Source organism: Hesperophylax consimilis, chromosome 23 (genome assembly GCF_061612785.1).
Source record: "Hesperophylax consimilis isolate HC1 chromosome 23, BYU_Hcon_1.0, whole genome shotgun sequence".
Classification (NCBI taxonomy): domain Eukaryota; kingdom Metazoa; phylum Arthropoda; class Insecta; order Trichoptera; family Limnephilidae; genus Hesperophylax; species Hesperophylax consimilis.
In genome coordinates, this window is record NC_142858.1 from 16,914,087 (window position 1) to 16,929,243 (window position 15,157).

At 34.4% G+C, this 15,157-nt stretch overlaps 1 protein-coding gene across 1 annotated transcript in view; it reads right to left on the minus strand.

Annotated features, from left to right (window-relative positions):
* Positions 1-2,175: 2,175 nt before the first annotated feature.
* The window catches only part of LOC149412382 (uncharacterized), a 95,344-nt gene continuing 82,362 nt past the window's right edge, over positions 2,176-15,157 (minus strand). The window contains exons 3-10 of the mRNA XM_089645707.1: positions 13,588-13,797; positions 10,669-11,101; positions 8,440-8,648; positions 7,626-7,802; positions 6,800-6,979; positions 6,503-6,682; positions 5,588-6,050; positions 2,176-2,602 (exon numbers count right to left, since the gene is read on the minus strand). Coding sequence (XP_089501833.1) covers positions 2,176-2,602; positions 5,588-6,050; positions 6,503-6,682; positions 6,800-6,979; positions 7,626-7,802; positions 8,440-8,648; positions 10,669-11,101; positions 13,588-13,797 — 2,279 coding nt within the window. The remainder of the gene's footprint in view (positions 2,603-5,587; positions 6,051-6,502; positions 6,683-6,799; positions 6,980-7,625; positions 7,803-8,439; positions 8,649-10,668; positions 11,102-13,587; positions 13,798-15,157) is intronic.

Consider the following 15,157-nt stretch of genomic DNA (forward strand, 5'->3'; position numbering starts at 1 on the left):
CAACACGTTTATGGATAGCATCAGCCTTCTCTTTATATCAAAATAGTTTTTTTTTAAATAAAAAAAATATTCCCTTTTACCAGGTTTGATAATTTAACACCAACATATTACCTGTATTCATATAAAAAATATTTAAGTAAAGTTTACACTGGAAGTATTAACATTAAATAAAACAATTTCAACAAGATTTCTGTAGAAATAGATACATACCTATTAATTTTGCAAAAAAATATATCTCAAAGAAAAGGCCAAGGAATACATAAATTTTTAGATGTCTATTTTATATAGAGCTTGGAGGAAAATAATATTGGTTATTATTTCAAGATTTTGGATTCCACCATCCTATGCCGGAAGTGTACTCTACATTGTATACAAGCTTTTATTTATTTTTTTAATTATTAAAAATAATATATAGAAAGAATGTAATATATAGAAAAAACACATTATATTGTGTGATTTGAAAAATAATTTAAAAAATGAGTGAATTATGTTTGACAAGAATTATCGCAAAGTATAATTTTGGGGGAGTATTTTGCCACCTCTGAGTAAACTGTTGATTGACTACTTGTCAAGTAACTTTAATTATAGGATCAAAAAGAAGGCATAAAAATAAGAATTTAGACATATTAGACAGATAGCATTACTCACCGGTGGTGAAAAAGAAAACATATTGTACCACCTACATAAAGAGTGGTGCAAATCGTCAGGTTACTCCGGTGTGTTTCAAATATTCGTTTAAGAATCGCTAACATTGTCTTCAATAATTAAATATTAAAATTTGAGGTTATTCCAAAGATAAATATTCATCCTAGACTTGCAGAAAAGTCAATAGACGTAGCACATAAAAAAATAGGATATATTTATCCAAAACATTGTCTATATTGCATTTAGTTCGGGTTGAATCTTGCGATCATACGATCATCTTGCGATCATAAAGATAGCAGCCAATAAAATGTGCTGTGAGAAAATGAAGATAGTGTTGGTAGTTCTAATTCGAAGTATGATTCAGTTAAATATGACGGAAAGACTTAGGGTCCCATTAGCTCAGTTGGTAGAGCACTTTTTATTTTATTTTTTAAATGGTTTGATACATAATATTATTATTGAATTCAAAGTTTTTTCAGATTTTTTAATAATTTTATAGTTCAGTCAGGAATTATCATTATTATATATACATACCATTTAAAAATGTATACTGTCTGAAATTATAAAACATGGTTATTAATGGAGAAATCTTAGTTTCATAATGCGAAAACATAATCTTTCAATCTACATTACATTTTAAAGGTAGAAAAGGTAATAAAAATAATAAAAGTATAACATTCTCAAAGTCATACTCCCGACATGAAGTATAAAATACTTTTGAAATGGTACGCAGAGGAGGGAAGTACTTTTAATTTGTTTAGATTTATTGACTGCATTTTCACAGAACTTCGTAAGTACCTACTTACTATAATATATTCTGTTCAACCAGAAGAAATCATTTTCAAAATAAAATATTAAATTTCATCGAAGAAGCTAACAAATTATTATACGAATAGGGTCTAGTACTTTTATAATTTGGTAAACTACACATTCTTCAATGGCGTTGAAAATAATCAGTTTGTTTTGTGATGCACATTATATCATAATTTGATTTTGGTAATGATTTCTTCTACATTAAACTACCACTAGTAGAGCAGGATAAATTTATTTTATTATTGCAATATTTTAATTCCAATATGACAAAGCTACATTATTATTATATATGTATATAAAAAAAAGTAATAAATCTAATTTACATGAGATAAATATATCAAAATTGTGTGTGGGAATGTAAAATGTGGTTATTTTTGTAGTTGCGATGTAAGTGATGTCATTTCCAGTCATTGAGAAAAGTTATTTGTTGAGGGTCGGTGTCGTGTTGTTAGTGTCTGTTTTTAATGTGTTCTCGAGCTTCTATGTTATAATAAGTTATATATCTATCTATTGCTATGATATGCTTCTTCGCTGTCTGTTTGATTGTCTAATACCTATTACCATTGTAGTGATGAGAGGCCCGTACTAGTCTTTGTGTGTTTAAGTGTCCGTGTATGTTCAAGTGCTTTGTAATAGCTATTGGTGTGGTGAGGTTCCTCTTCATATATTTGAGTGTGTATGCATTAGGGCGCCCCTTCTTCGTGTATGTGTGCGTGTCTAATACCTATTGCTGTGGTTGTGATGTGAGTCGCGCCCGTTCCAGTCCTTGTGGCGAGTGCTGGAGCGAGGGTCGTGGTGGTGATGGTGGTGGTGGTGCCTCTTCTTATCGTGGTGACCCCGGCCAGGGTAGGCTGCTACGTCCGAGACCACCAGCTCGGAGCCGTCTCTCATGCCCTCATTACTTATGCGGTGGTGCGCATTCCTATAAGACATAGGTTCGTCTAAAGTTTCTTTCCTTCGCAGTGGGGAATGATTTGAAGGCTTGAGGACTGCCTTAGAGCCGGCAGACTCGTGCAGGTTCTCCCAAGCTTGGCGGTAGTAACGATTGAGGCCATTCCTCGATTCAGAACTGGAGGAGTCAAATGAGGCCACAGTATTACAATCCGGCGAGGCGCGATGGCGATAATGTTTGGCACTTCGATTCCTAAAACAGGTCACCAATCGATCATTAGTATTAAGTTCAATTTAGTTATTCCTGTATTAATTTAATATGTATTTTGTGTTATTTGCGTATGACAGCTTGTTTTCATGAAAAGCAATCTATTTGAATCGTAAGCCCTTAGAATACAGATTACAGACAAATGTTTTTTAAATACAGTTTTTGTTATTATGTTCATTACAAAAGAAAACAGATAAAAATATATGGGGGGTTTGCTGATAAACAGGAATACCGTAAAAAAATTCTATATGGCCGTATTTTTCCCTGTAAAGATGCTAGATATAGCTTATGTAAGGGAGATATCAATCTGAAACTCATGCAAAGGTGAAAGCATGAACTATGACAAAAGCATCACAAAAAATAAAGGCCTTTGAACATTGACTTGATAAAGGCAGGTTGATAATTATCTAGAGAAGATTTTACATTGTCAGTGAAATTGTGACCAGCAACATTTCAGCATGTCATGCAGCGAGCAATATTTTGCAAAAGAAGTGCTACATTTTAATAATTTATGTGAAATAATCTGATGGGAGATGAGGGTTTTGTCAAGAATTCTTGTTGCAAATTTATTTATCAGATATTACTGCATTATAAAATATTTTAGTAGTTATATTTGTTGAAAAGGGTCGGGTTGATTGATTGGTGCATTCTAAAGACTGTACTCATCATGAATAATACGCCTGTGAAATAAATCCAAGAAACTTACACAAATTATTATTCGAAGCTTTATGAATACGTTTAATGGAGTGCGGTGTTTAAAAGTTACTTTAAAATCTTTTTTAATAGTATCTACCGATAAACCTCTACACGAAAAGCAGAAAATAATAACAAAAGATATGTTGCAAGTGAATTGTTAAATTGCAGATAAATAATTGGAGTGATGTGCCGGGTGTAATAAACATTAAAAATAAAAATTGTCAAAAGACTAAAATGATAGCATAATTTCAATCAAATTTATGTACATAATACGCATGCTTCTTTGGTAGCATATTATCTACTAAAGTGTAATAATCCTAAGTGCTCGTAGTTGCAATATGTGTATGACATTTTCCGTCGTACCTTAATCAATTAATCTAGATAGTATCACATTGGCAACGGAAGTTGATCACAAACACTGATTTCTTTACCACTGACCTCATTTTAACTGCATTCTGAGGCTTCAGAATTATTCAAGGTTGATTTTTATAAAAAGAGGATATGGTTTGAAAATTAGACATTATTTGTAGGAACAGTCTTGTAATTTTGGGAACAGCACTTTTCATTTTCTTGAACAAAGGAAAGAATCTTTTTGGATGCATTAAAATCATAAGCTTAGTAAAAAAAAAATACAAAACTGATGGAACGTGAGATGTTGCATAAAAAGACCGGGTCGGAATTCATTTTGAAGGGTTGCTGTATTTACATTTGTACGTAATAAGTACGTAGTAAGTATGTGGTAAGTATCTAGTAAGTACGTAGTAAGTACGTAGTAAGTAAGTAGTAAGTACATAGTAAGTATGTAGTACATGTGTTCGAAAACCTTGAATTGAACCAGCTTGAACCAACGAAATTGACCAAATTCTCCTATAGTTCTACAATATTAATGTAGCATTGAAAATTCTCATTCTTTAGCCGAAGGACTAGATATAGAGTCAAAGAACACCTCGACAAGCTGAGGAGATAAAAATAGAATGCATCAGGTAGCGGGTCAAGGTAAAGAGATCAGCTGTGTTTGCTGCTAGAGGTTAGAGAAGTATCCGGCGGTGGGGTGCATGGAGCGGTGTGCGCGTGGCAGCTCTCGCCGCGCCACATGCTGGTCAGGGAAGGGCAGCGCCAGCAGCGTGCACCAGCGCGCACTGGGCGGCAATCCCCGCACACTTTGAGACACGTGCTTTTTTCTTGGTTTCACGGAGCTGCTCCGAATCGCACAAAACCAATCCACGTTAATCACCTACACGTATGTGCTACCTGAATAGTATAACCTCCCTATTCTGGACTGGATTCGATGGACTTGCTATGGTGTTGAAGGATGAGTTTTGAAGTGGATTAATACAGATGGCTTAAACCCTCTCTTCAAAATGTTTAAAAAATCAATACGAAATTGGATATGTAAATCTACGTACCGTCAAAGTTTAATGATATTCGAATTCCTTAGACACCAACAGAAACATTATTCAGTATCAATTATTAAGGTGGCTAATCTTTGAATGAATTATTATTTAATTATAAATTCTAACTAATTCTTCCAAAATAAATAAAATTGCTAGTTTTGTCGACAGCATGACATCTTCAGAGCATGTTAAAAAAAATATATAAATGAAAATTCACATTTAAAAATCACTCTGTGCTAAAGTGCTGTTTTAGATACATTTGTGTATTTTTATTAATTTTGTTTTCTTTTTTGAACAATCTTGAACTGTTATTTTAATTGTAAAATGTAATTATGTACTACTCAATTAATTGAAACATAAATTCCACCCGGCCAGTCAGTTTGACTTTTATCTTCTCTAATACTAAGGAGCATAAATCATCTTTAGGCATGCACCAAGAAATGTGTAAATCACCTCGCCGCCATGTTTGAAGCTTCAGTTAGAATATTATTTAGGTATTTTAGGATCAATATCAAAGTAGAGTTTTCAAGTCTAATTCTGTTTGTGAATATTAACTCCAACACCTACTAAGTCTTGGTCAGCATAATATAATCATTAATCATTATATACTATGGCATAAGATTTACAACAAAGAAGAAGAAAAAATTAATACATAGTGCTGATGGAACACATAGTCTTTTTTATTTATTTTTTAAATCAATTTAATTATTACAGCAAATCTGTAAATCTCTGATAAATACTAAAAAGTAATTCATTAGCATTCCTTGAAGTCCTATGTATTTGCAAGGATTTTAAAAGTTATAAGCATTAGATAGTGTTAAATGCGGGACACAAAGAACACAAAATAAAGTCTTTAAAAAACATAATTAAGTGTTCTCACCTGCGAACTAGAATAATGATTGTTGTGATGATGGCTGCCAAAAACACAAAGCCACCAAAAGCCCCGAGGGCGATAATTGCCGGGGTGTTGAACCTTGCTCCGAGGGTCTCCCTCTTGTCACCGTCCACAGAGAGTGGAACATTAACCCTGGGGACTTGGTCACTTCTTATGTTGTTGCTCGGGCCAATAGCAGGTTTCTCTTGAGGATGGGATGCAACAATAATCTGGGGAATGTGCACACTCCCGCTGTTGCTTGCGTCCGATGGTGATACTGGCGGTCGACTTGTTATTCTCCTCGTGGTCTTTGGTTCCACCCATGTACTAGGAGGGTCAGCTCTCTGTGTGGTGGTAGAAGGGGGATGAGTCGTATACGTCGGTCGTGTTGGTCTGGTTAGTATCCGAGTTGATACTGGTCGAGTTGATTGCCGATAAGTAGTCGTCTCATAAACTGTCACTACTTCTTCTGCAAATAAAGTGGTTTGTGTGAAAGTCATAAATTGTAGTTAATTGAATGTAAACAAACAGATTAATAATATGAAAGTAGATAGTATTTATGTTTCACATCAACCATTTATCAAAACAAGTTTTAGTGTAGGTACTGGTACCTAATAGTAGATAATATAAACTAGTTGTCAAAAACCTGTCAATTCATAAAAATAATGTAAATAATTACACATTCATTTACGTCCAATAATAAAATTACATTTGTTATACATTTCAATAAAAAATATCTCTATCTATCTATAGAATCAGGTTTTAACGATAGTTTTATGCATTGAACAGTAATTAATGTGGCAGCCTAAATCTAGGGATTGAAAAGAGTTTGAGGAATCCTTCATTCAGTAGTGTATGGATAAAATCATACCATAATGGTCATCAATATAATAATATATACATTAAATAATATTTATTTACCTTTACAAAGTGGTGGCGGGTTATCCCACTGTCCGCTGGAAGTACAAACAATCCTCTTGGATCCAAATAGACTGTATCCTCTCAGACAGAAGTATTCAATAATAGATCCCAATGAAGTATCATTTGTGTTCGACGCATATTTTCCATTGGTTATCTGGGGCGGCGATTCGCAATGGATAGCTAAAACATTTTTTACTATGAAACATTTATAAGTACACAAAGTCTAAAAATATTTAGAAGATATTTCATTGTTGTTGAGATTATTTATTACTCATTTAGACAGATTTATAAGCAAACCTTCACATCTCGGAGGAGGTCCGTTCCATCGTTCGTCAATATCGCACGTGAGTTGGGCTCTTCCAATGACCTCGTATCCTTCTTCACATGTGTATACTACATGGCTTAGATATCCGATGCTTCCATTGACAAGTTGATAACCACCATTAGGTACATCCGCTGGATAGCCGCATTGAATCCCTAATACATCAAAATTTTGTTAATTCAAGTAAGACAATACTTAAAGACAAATAAAATCAGACTACCTAGAAAATATAGTGGGATTGTTCGTGATAACGTGCTTGGACAAAATTATTGTCTTCTCTATCTTTGATATGAGGATTATTCTAATTTATTTTCATATTCCTGGTAATTAGACAGCTAGGCATTACATACATACCGTGTTATCTTTGTGACAACTCAAATTCTGCATCACAATTTTACACACCTTAATTAATTTTGGAAGATTTGCACAGCTCTGTTTTAGTCAAAACCATGATATAATTCTCTAGCATCGACTCCAGCGTTGAAAGCGATGATAGTGTCGATACGCATCTACTTTTCTGAATAAACTAGCCTTATTTATGTTCTATTGTATGTACAGCTATGCAATGTTTTCAAAGATACTTCTTAGCTTTGCTTTGCAACTTTTTTCATTTTGGTTAAATAAATATTACACTGTATTGTATACAATCACATTATTTTTATTACATTTTGACTTTTCGTTCTTTTTAGATAAGGAAATTATAAATCACCTTAGATCTCCTGGGCCTTCTGGTGAAGCTGATATTTAGAATTGGCTGACAATGCCAAGAATAGTCAACTAATTTTGAATGACATTACTTACTTTTACAAACTGGAGGGAACTCATTATAGAATCCAGTGTCCAAACAAGTCCTGGAAGTTGGTCCAACAAGTAAATGTCCAGTGTCGCAAGTGTATTCAATATTTGCTCCGACGTCGAAGTTCTCAGCGGTCATGGTAGAGTTGGGTGGCTGCTCGGGTCGACCGCATGCTTTAGGTTCTGTCAAGGAAAATTATCACAATTCAAACAAAATCGATATCACTATTGATTTATATGGTCAGAACCTTTACTTTTATAAAAAGCAAAAAAAAATTGCATGCAACACATAATATTATAAAATTATTGCACAAATTCGCAGAAATCTGTCAATCGCCATAGTCAAACGCTCTTATGTTATTTCTAATTCAAGCTAACGCTCATATAGGCATACCGCCGATAGCACCGTTGCAATATCTCACCCTTTCTGATAAACAACGCTTGTTTCAGAAAGAGAGGTTACAACAGATATCTCAACGGCAATGCTAATTGCAGAATACAAAATATTTTAGCTTGGTATCAATCCATCAAAGTGTTTTTAACAACTGAGTCTCACATAATATTAATTTACATTTCATGTAAAAGATGCTGGAAGTTGAGACAGATTTTCGCATTTTAATTTTTTAAGATCACTATGTTACAGTGGTCTTTTGCTGTATCTCCATGGTACTTGGAAGAAAGTTATTACAAGTGTCGTTATCTGCTATATACAAGCTGAGTAGAAAGTCTTAGATAGAATTATTATGCACGTATCGTGAAAGCGATCACTCTATAGTTATGAACGCCGAGAACGGGATGTTAAAAAAATAGTAAAACTTACGATGTTGACAAATGAAATTGAGATTGGTGAGGCAGTTGGTATCGGACCAGAGCCAGCCCTTGCTGCCGTCGTAGCGGGCGCAGTCCTCGTTGCCTCCGGGGAGGTTCCAGAACGAAACAGTCACATCGTCTCCGTTCAACCACTTCCAGTTATTGCGATCATTCTGGTCTCTCACTGCACCCATCCAGTATTGACTACTGCTGTCACTTCTATAAAAACAGAAAACATTACATATAACTTGCAATCCGGATAAATTTACCGGGTGACGGGAAAAATTGAGAAAATCACCTTTTCCATTATTTCAAAAGTTTATGGGTAATTATAAAGAGTTTTTAGCGAGAGGTGCCAGAAAAGTTACCACAGGGATAATTGGCTTGTGGCGGCCAAGCGTTCATAGCGACGCCGCTTTTTGATCCTTCGATGTCGGTATGGTGCCAACAATAATTAAATAAAAACTTATTTTTTTAAATATAATATAATGCACAATCGCAGTGACACTATTGTTTTAATGTACTTACATGTAACTGAAAAATGATTCTATTTTTTGCACATAACATGATAAAATATCTATATTTTTATATTACGTATTGACATCAATCATTAATTTTTTTCCATACATATTATCAAGAACCTGGAGTAAAAAAGTATAAAAAATATATTTCCCACAATAACAAGACCCAATAAAGGTGTATAACGAAAACAACAAAACAAATTCCTACTTTGTTAATTGGTAATTGCAAAAATTTCATTAAAATATTATAAATGTATATATACATACGCAAAGTAAATCATGGAAAAATATTTAAGATACAAAAATTCAAGCTAGATAATAATCGCACATTAATAGATATAATCGCACATTTAAAACGCTCACAAGACATGATATAATGTGTGTAAACAATTATATCAACAATTGTAGAAAAAACTCATAAGTTAATAATTTGGTCCTTCCATGGACAAGAAACCTGTAAAAAATCAAGAACAAAAAAAATCAAACCATTAAAACAAAGTTTTTTTACAATAATAAATCTATTTTAAAATGTCTTTATAACTTTTTTTTGGTTTGACTGAGTATTGTACCTTCCTTCCCAGAGGGATTGGAATCAACAGCGCTAACAACCTCGCCAAATTCCGATCGGGTTGGAGCGACATTTATTTCGTATACCGCTGCTGAAATATCATCCCATTTCAAAGAAATGCGTATCTGTCCGCGTGTGTGATTGCCACCAAAAGTTGATAGATTTCATTGTCATCGACAACGAGTCCATCTGCCGAGATTCAGCTGGATCGGATGTCGGGAAGTGGGTTAATTTCCGCTTCCAAGATTTGCATACATTCATTACACGTTATATATATTTTTTTGATTTTGGTTACCTTGAATAGATAATTAAACGAACCCCTTCAATATAATTTTAATAAATGAAATAATAATTAAAATAGCCTCGTTATACTCCATCCAACGAGGAAAGTAAATTACTACCAAAGTATCTACGAAATTTGTCAATATATATTACTTCGTTAATTAGTAACTTTGTGTTGGAAAACGATCAAAAGAAACTTTCTAGAACTTACGTTATGCTGCGTATGCATTTGCGAACCGAAACGCGAACTGAGCCTCGAATTATGGGAAAGGAACGAAACAACCTCAAGCGGCGTTTTGCACCATTTGCTGTTGTTTCGTTCCTTCGCCATAATTCGAGGCTCAGCTCGCATTTCGGTTAGCAAATGTACACGCAGCATAACATGCAACGAAATGCTAACCGGTTTTATCAAAGACGTATTTTCGTTGGAACAGAAATATCAATATGCTATGTACTCGTATGCACTTAGTTTACTTATCTAGGTCTAAGTCAAATTTGTAATTCGCTCAGAATGAAGATTGTTTTTCGATTTATTGGCGAGATTTATTGGCTGAATCAATATTTAGACTCGAGACAGGCCACAATTTCATCAATCTAGAGCACCTGACATATACGCATTCATAGCATTCAAATGAGGGACGTTTTGTATAATTTTCAGGTACTTAGTACCTAAATCAAATTACCAAGACCGACATGGCACTTCTTCAAGAATTAACACCCAGATGCCCAAGATATATATATTATGTGGTGTACACAAAGTAACGGTGAATTTAATTATTTTTTATTGTTTTCGGTCAAGCCTTGCGCCGTGAGAATGAATCACAAAAGATTGAAACATAGAACAATATAATCGAAGAATAATAGTAACCTATGTCTCCGCCAGAGTTCCCAGCTTATGAACCCTTGAAGCGCGGGGTTGCTCTCGTCCACCAAGGTACCACCGCGGCTCCTGCAGAAGGTCAGCGCCTCCCTGAACTTGAGCGGCTGCCTGTTGTAGAAGATGTAGCACTTCCCGTTATAGGTGGCCGTGCTGCCGGGCGGCTGGTCCCTGAACTGAGGACACCGCTCGATGGGCAGCGCTTGGTCGGTGTACACGAAGGCCTCGCAGATCGACAGTTGGCTCGGGCTCGGAGACTCGAGGTGCACGCTCACGAAGGCGCCCGGCATGGGTGGGTTGCAGGGCAGGAACAGTGGCTGGCCCTCTTCGAGAAAGCCAGTGAAGCGGTTGCAGATGGGGTTTGTGCCCAGATCTGGGCGGTTGTTGCCGACCCGTACCACAATCGTGGCTGGTTTGTTGGCGCCTGAAATGACAATAAAAACAAATTCAGTTAGGTTAGTTTAGGTTAGGCTAGGTTAAGTTAGGTTAGGTTACGTTAGGTTAGGTTACGGTGGGTTAGGGTATTCATGGATTTTTTGGTTAGTTGAAATAGAGGTAGAAAACCTGGAGAAATGGATTTAGAAGAATTTAGATCTTGTAAAATTGTACCATATTACAAAGAAAGTAAAAACTCAATTTTTATTAGTTACATAAAATACGAGATTACCGATTTGACATCCAAGACAGCGGAATATTGATGGAAGATGGCTACGAAATCTAATTGATTAGTATATATCACTGAATAGGACACTCTTTAATTGCTTTAATGGCCGAATGGAAATCGACGTCACTGATTGTGTCCTTTATTTAGGGTTGCCATCTCTAAAATTTTCCCACCAGGACAAGAGGCGTGAAAACCCCGGATTTTAAAGCCCATAACCCGGACATGTCAACAGGTTTTTTAAACGCAGTCAGTGTAATAAAAACAGTTTAAAATGTCATAAATCACCTTTTTATTTATTTTCAGACCTTAAAATTGAATTTTTTCATCTTTTATCATCATTTTAAATGTACTTAACAAAACAGAATCTTATTACAGTTTGTTACACATTGTTTTCAAAATCAGTTAGAATTTTTTCACTCTTAAAATAAAACTAAAATTATTAAAATACTCTGGTTATGAAAACTAAACCTTATTAAAATATTAAACTTAACAAAATTCAATTAAATTTTTAAACAAAAACCTTAAAAATACTGAGACCGTTTTAGTATTCAGTCTTAAATTGTTGAGGTAACTCTTTTAACTGAATAATAATTATCTTCTTTAAATTTGTTTCAGCAGCCATTTACACAACAAAATACCTCTTAACATAATATGAACTAAATTCAGTCTTCTTAAATCTTAAGCAACAAACCTGACCCTTTTTAAAGTTTAGACTAACTGGAATGTAAGTTACATTATTAATTTTTTAAAACATAAAATATCCAAAACTATTCTCATTTATATCACCTTAAATTTTAATCAACAGCCATATTACCTTAACACGGGCATTAGCCTAGTATGGTTGTAAAAAAAACATAACAATTGTAATTTCAAGAAATCTGTGAAATAATAAAAAATAAAAATAAAAATTCTACGTTTCTTTTACGTAACAAAAATAATCATAACTTTAACTACAAAAATGAATAGAAATTATAGCACTTGTAAGTACATTATTTGATTATCTAGCTATTAAAGATTTTTTCTCAGCCTCTTGCCTTTTTACTTTTCAGTTTTTTTGTATTTATCACTCTTTCCGATAGCTTTTAGAATATCTTCCCTTTTTAAAAGGAATTTGTAAAAATCAATGCAGATGTATTCTTAGAAATTGAATTTAATTTTAATTACTAATGAGATTTTTTTTACGATGTGGCGCGGTGTTTGGCGGGCGGCCCAAGACTTTAAATTTTTAAACCCGGACTACAAATGAAACCCCGCCCGGACGCTCCCCGGACGCCATCTAAACTAGGACAAATCCGGGGAAACCCGGACGGATGGTAACCCTACCTTTATTCTATGTTGCGAATGTGGCTCGTGCGGGGTGAGAATTGCCCTGATGTTAGCAAACTTTCGACCAAGAGGAATCCGAAAGAAGAAAAGTTCTTGCAGTGTACATATGGTTGTATAAATACCGTTTTAACACCCGAAGCCACCATTTAATAACAATCTAACAACCTAAGCAACAATCGACGTTAATAGTAATATATGTAAAAAAAAAATTTTTTAAATCTGAAATTAATCACAGGTAGTGTTAATGGTAAATCTTCATTACAGCCAAATCAATCAATCCGAGCCACTTTTTGCTCTCGAAATACTCCAATGTAAGCGATCGCATGCGCCTTATCGTTGTATGATACCTACATAAAATATTTACAAGATACTTTTCAATGTCTACTTGTAGTGCAGGAGACACTAAAATTCTTTGGAAAGACACTTATCACGCATGTAACAAAAAGCCGTTTATCTACATTCTTGAAGCTTACATAATGCAACTTAAATTCATTCAATTTAATGTGAACACTATTCAGTTTCCTTAACACGCAACTACAAGTAAAAAAGATCGTGTGCAAGTGCGATAAAATGAGAAAATATTTTGCGCTGGAATATTCTACTTATGAATTTAACCTATAATAATTATAGCAAGTAGGTATTCTTTTAATGATTTTCCACGGTTTCCTGTTTCCTCATCTTCAAAAGAATAGTAAATGCCGTTATGTTCTGAATTGCAAACAAGTGTTTGAATAGTTTTTTTATATGTAATTAAATCAAATTGTGGCTTGATTAATTTTAGCGTGCTTTTGGACATGATTGAAGACAACGAACATTCATTAATGCTCAGAAATAATTGTAATTTAAGTTGACAGCAGGAACCGCCAAGTAGTAAGAAGGTATTGACAGGCATGAAGTATGAACGTTAGAATACACACCACAGCAAGGTTTTCCGAAGTCCAACCTCACGAGCTGTACCATGTACGGCTCGAGCAGATTGACGTACCACCAGGGAACCTTCTCCGCCTTGGTAAGGGTGCACGTGTCTGGGCTGAAGAAGGAGGACGTGCTGCTGTCGATGGCCCGCTGAGGGATCCCGCCCTGTTCCGTGCTGATCTGCATAGGCGCCTTGCCAGCTGCTACGTTCAGCACTGTGGACGAAGACAATATTTATAAGTTAAGCGTATTTATAAAATAGAACTGTGGCAAGCTAATAGAAAGAATAATAAGACCAATCAGAATATAGAATTTTAGAATAAGCGCCTCTTCACGAATCAAGCTATTTAAAAGGGAACCATTCATTTCCTGATTCAATAGCTCCATTTGTGCTCTTGTATAATTTGAACTAAAAATTATGTTTACATGTAATTTTGACCACAAACATAAAAGTGACCACAACCAGTGTTCTTTATTATTTGTTATATTTGAACAAAGGAATCTACTTATACTGAAAGACTCACACGGCTGAAAGGTGTAGGTATATAGCTTAAAATACAAATTATTAATTTGTACAAAACAATACATTGTGATAGGTTAATAAAATAAGAGTTTGAGATTTGGAGAATAAATTAACTAAGCCATTGTTTTATACCTATCTATATGCTTTTTATACCTAGCTATACATACTCGTATAATAATGATTTTACCATGTAATTTGTTTGAACCTAAGTACCTACATGTTCAGGTGCTGTGTAGTCAATACACATCTCAAAATAAGCGATTTAATAAAGGAAAAATATGAATTTTCATAGCTGATTGCTTATGTTTATTATATTTTATATCAAAAGTGAAAATTATTTTGTAAGTGCCTGCATTTTCATTAACAGGATTACGAATAATTTGAAGAGATTCTTAATAAATTAGTAATATTTTAAATCAGTAAGTAATTTTGGTTACTTATTTTTCTACAATGGTTTACAGGAATAAATACCGACATTAAAAATGAAAAGGTTTTAAAAAAGGGTTATGTATACATATCAAAAAGATTATGTATGTATAATACCAGTAGTTGAAAGAAGGGTTTGATAATCCTTAGAAAGTTCAATCATCACTGCGTTTTTATGATGGATGACGTCGGGATAAAAATATTATACTTATGCGTAGATTATTTATTACCACCCGGGTTCCTCAAAGTTCACGAGTCGACTTATTCTCTAAGTAACTTCCATTGCTTTTGTTAACACCTGCCGCAGTTGTGATTACCTACCGTTGAGTATGAATGCGCGGAGTTGTATATCTGTACACACTTTGAATTGAATTCATATTTTTATTACGTTATCCCAGTATTATAAAGTGCCGTTTCTTTATGACGACATACGGCTATAAACATTGATGGCTTTGAGCTTTGGAAGTGGCCTGAAATTGGTAAGTCTGGCCAAAAAATTGGTAATAACAATAGTATAAGTTTAAACTTCCTGCTTATGCATAGTCAAGGATGTTCTCAGGCAGCCGCACCTAAAGAAAGTTTTGTTCCAAGAAGGGCTTGCCTATCGTCACCAGGAAATTAGACAA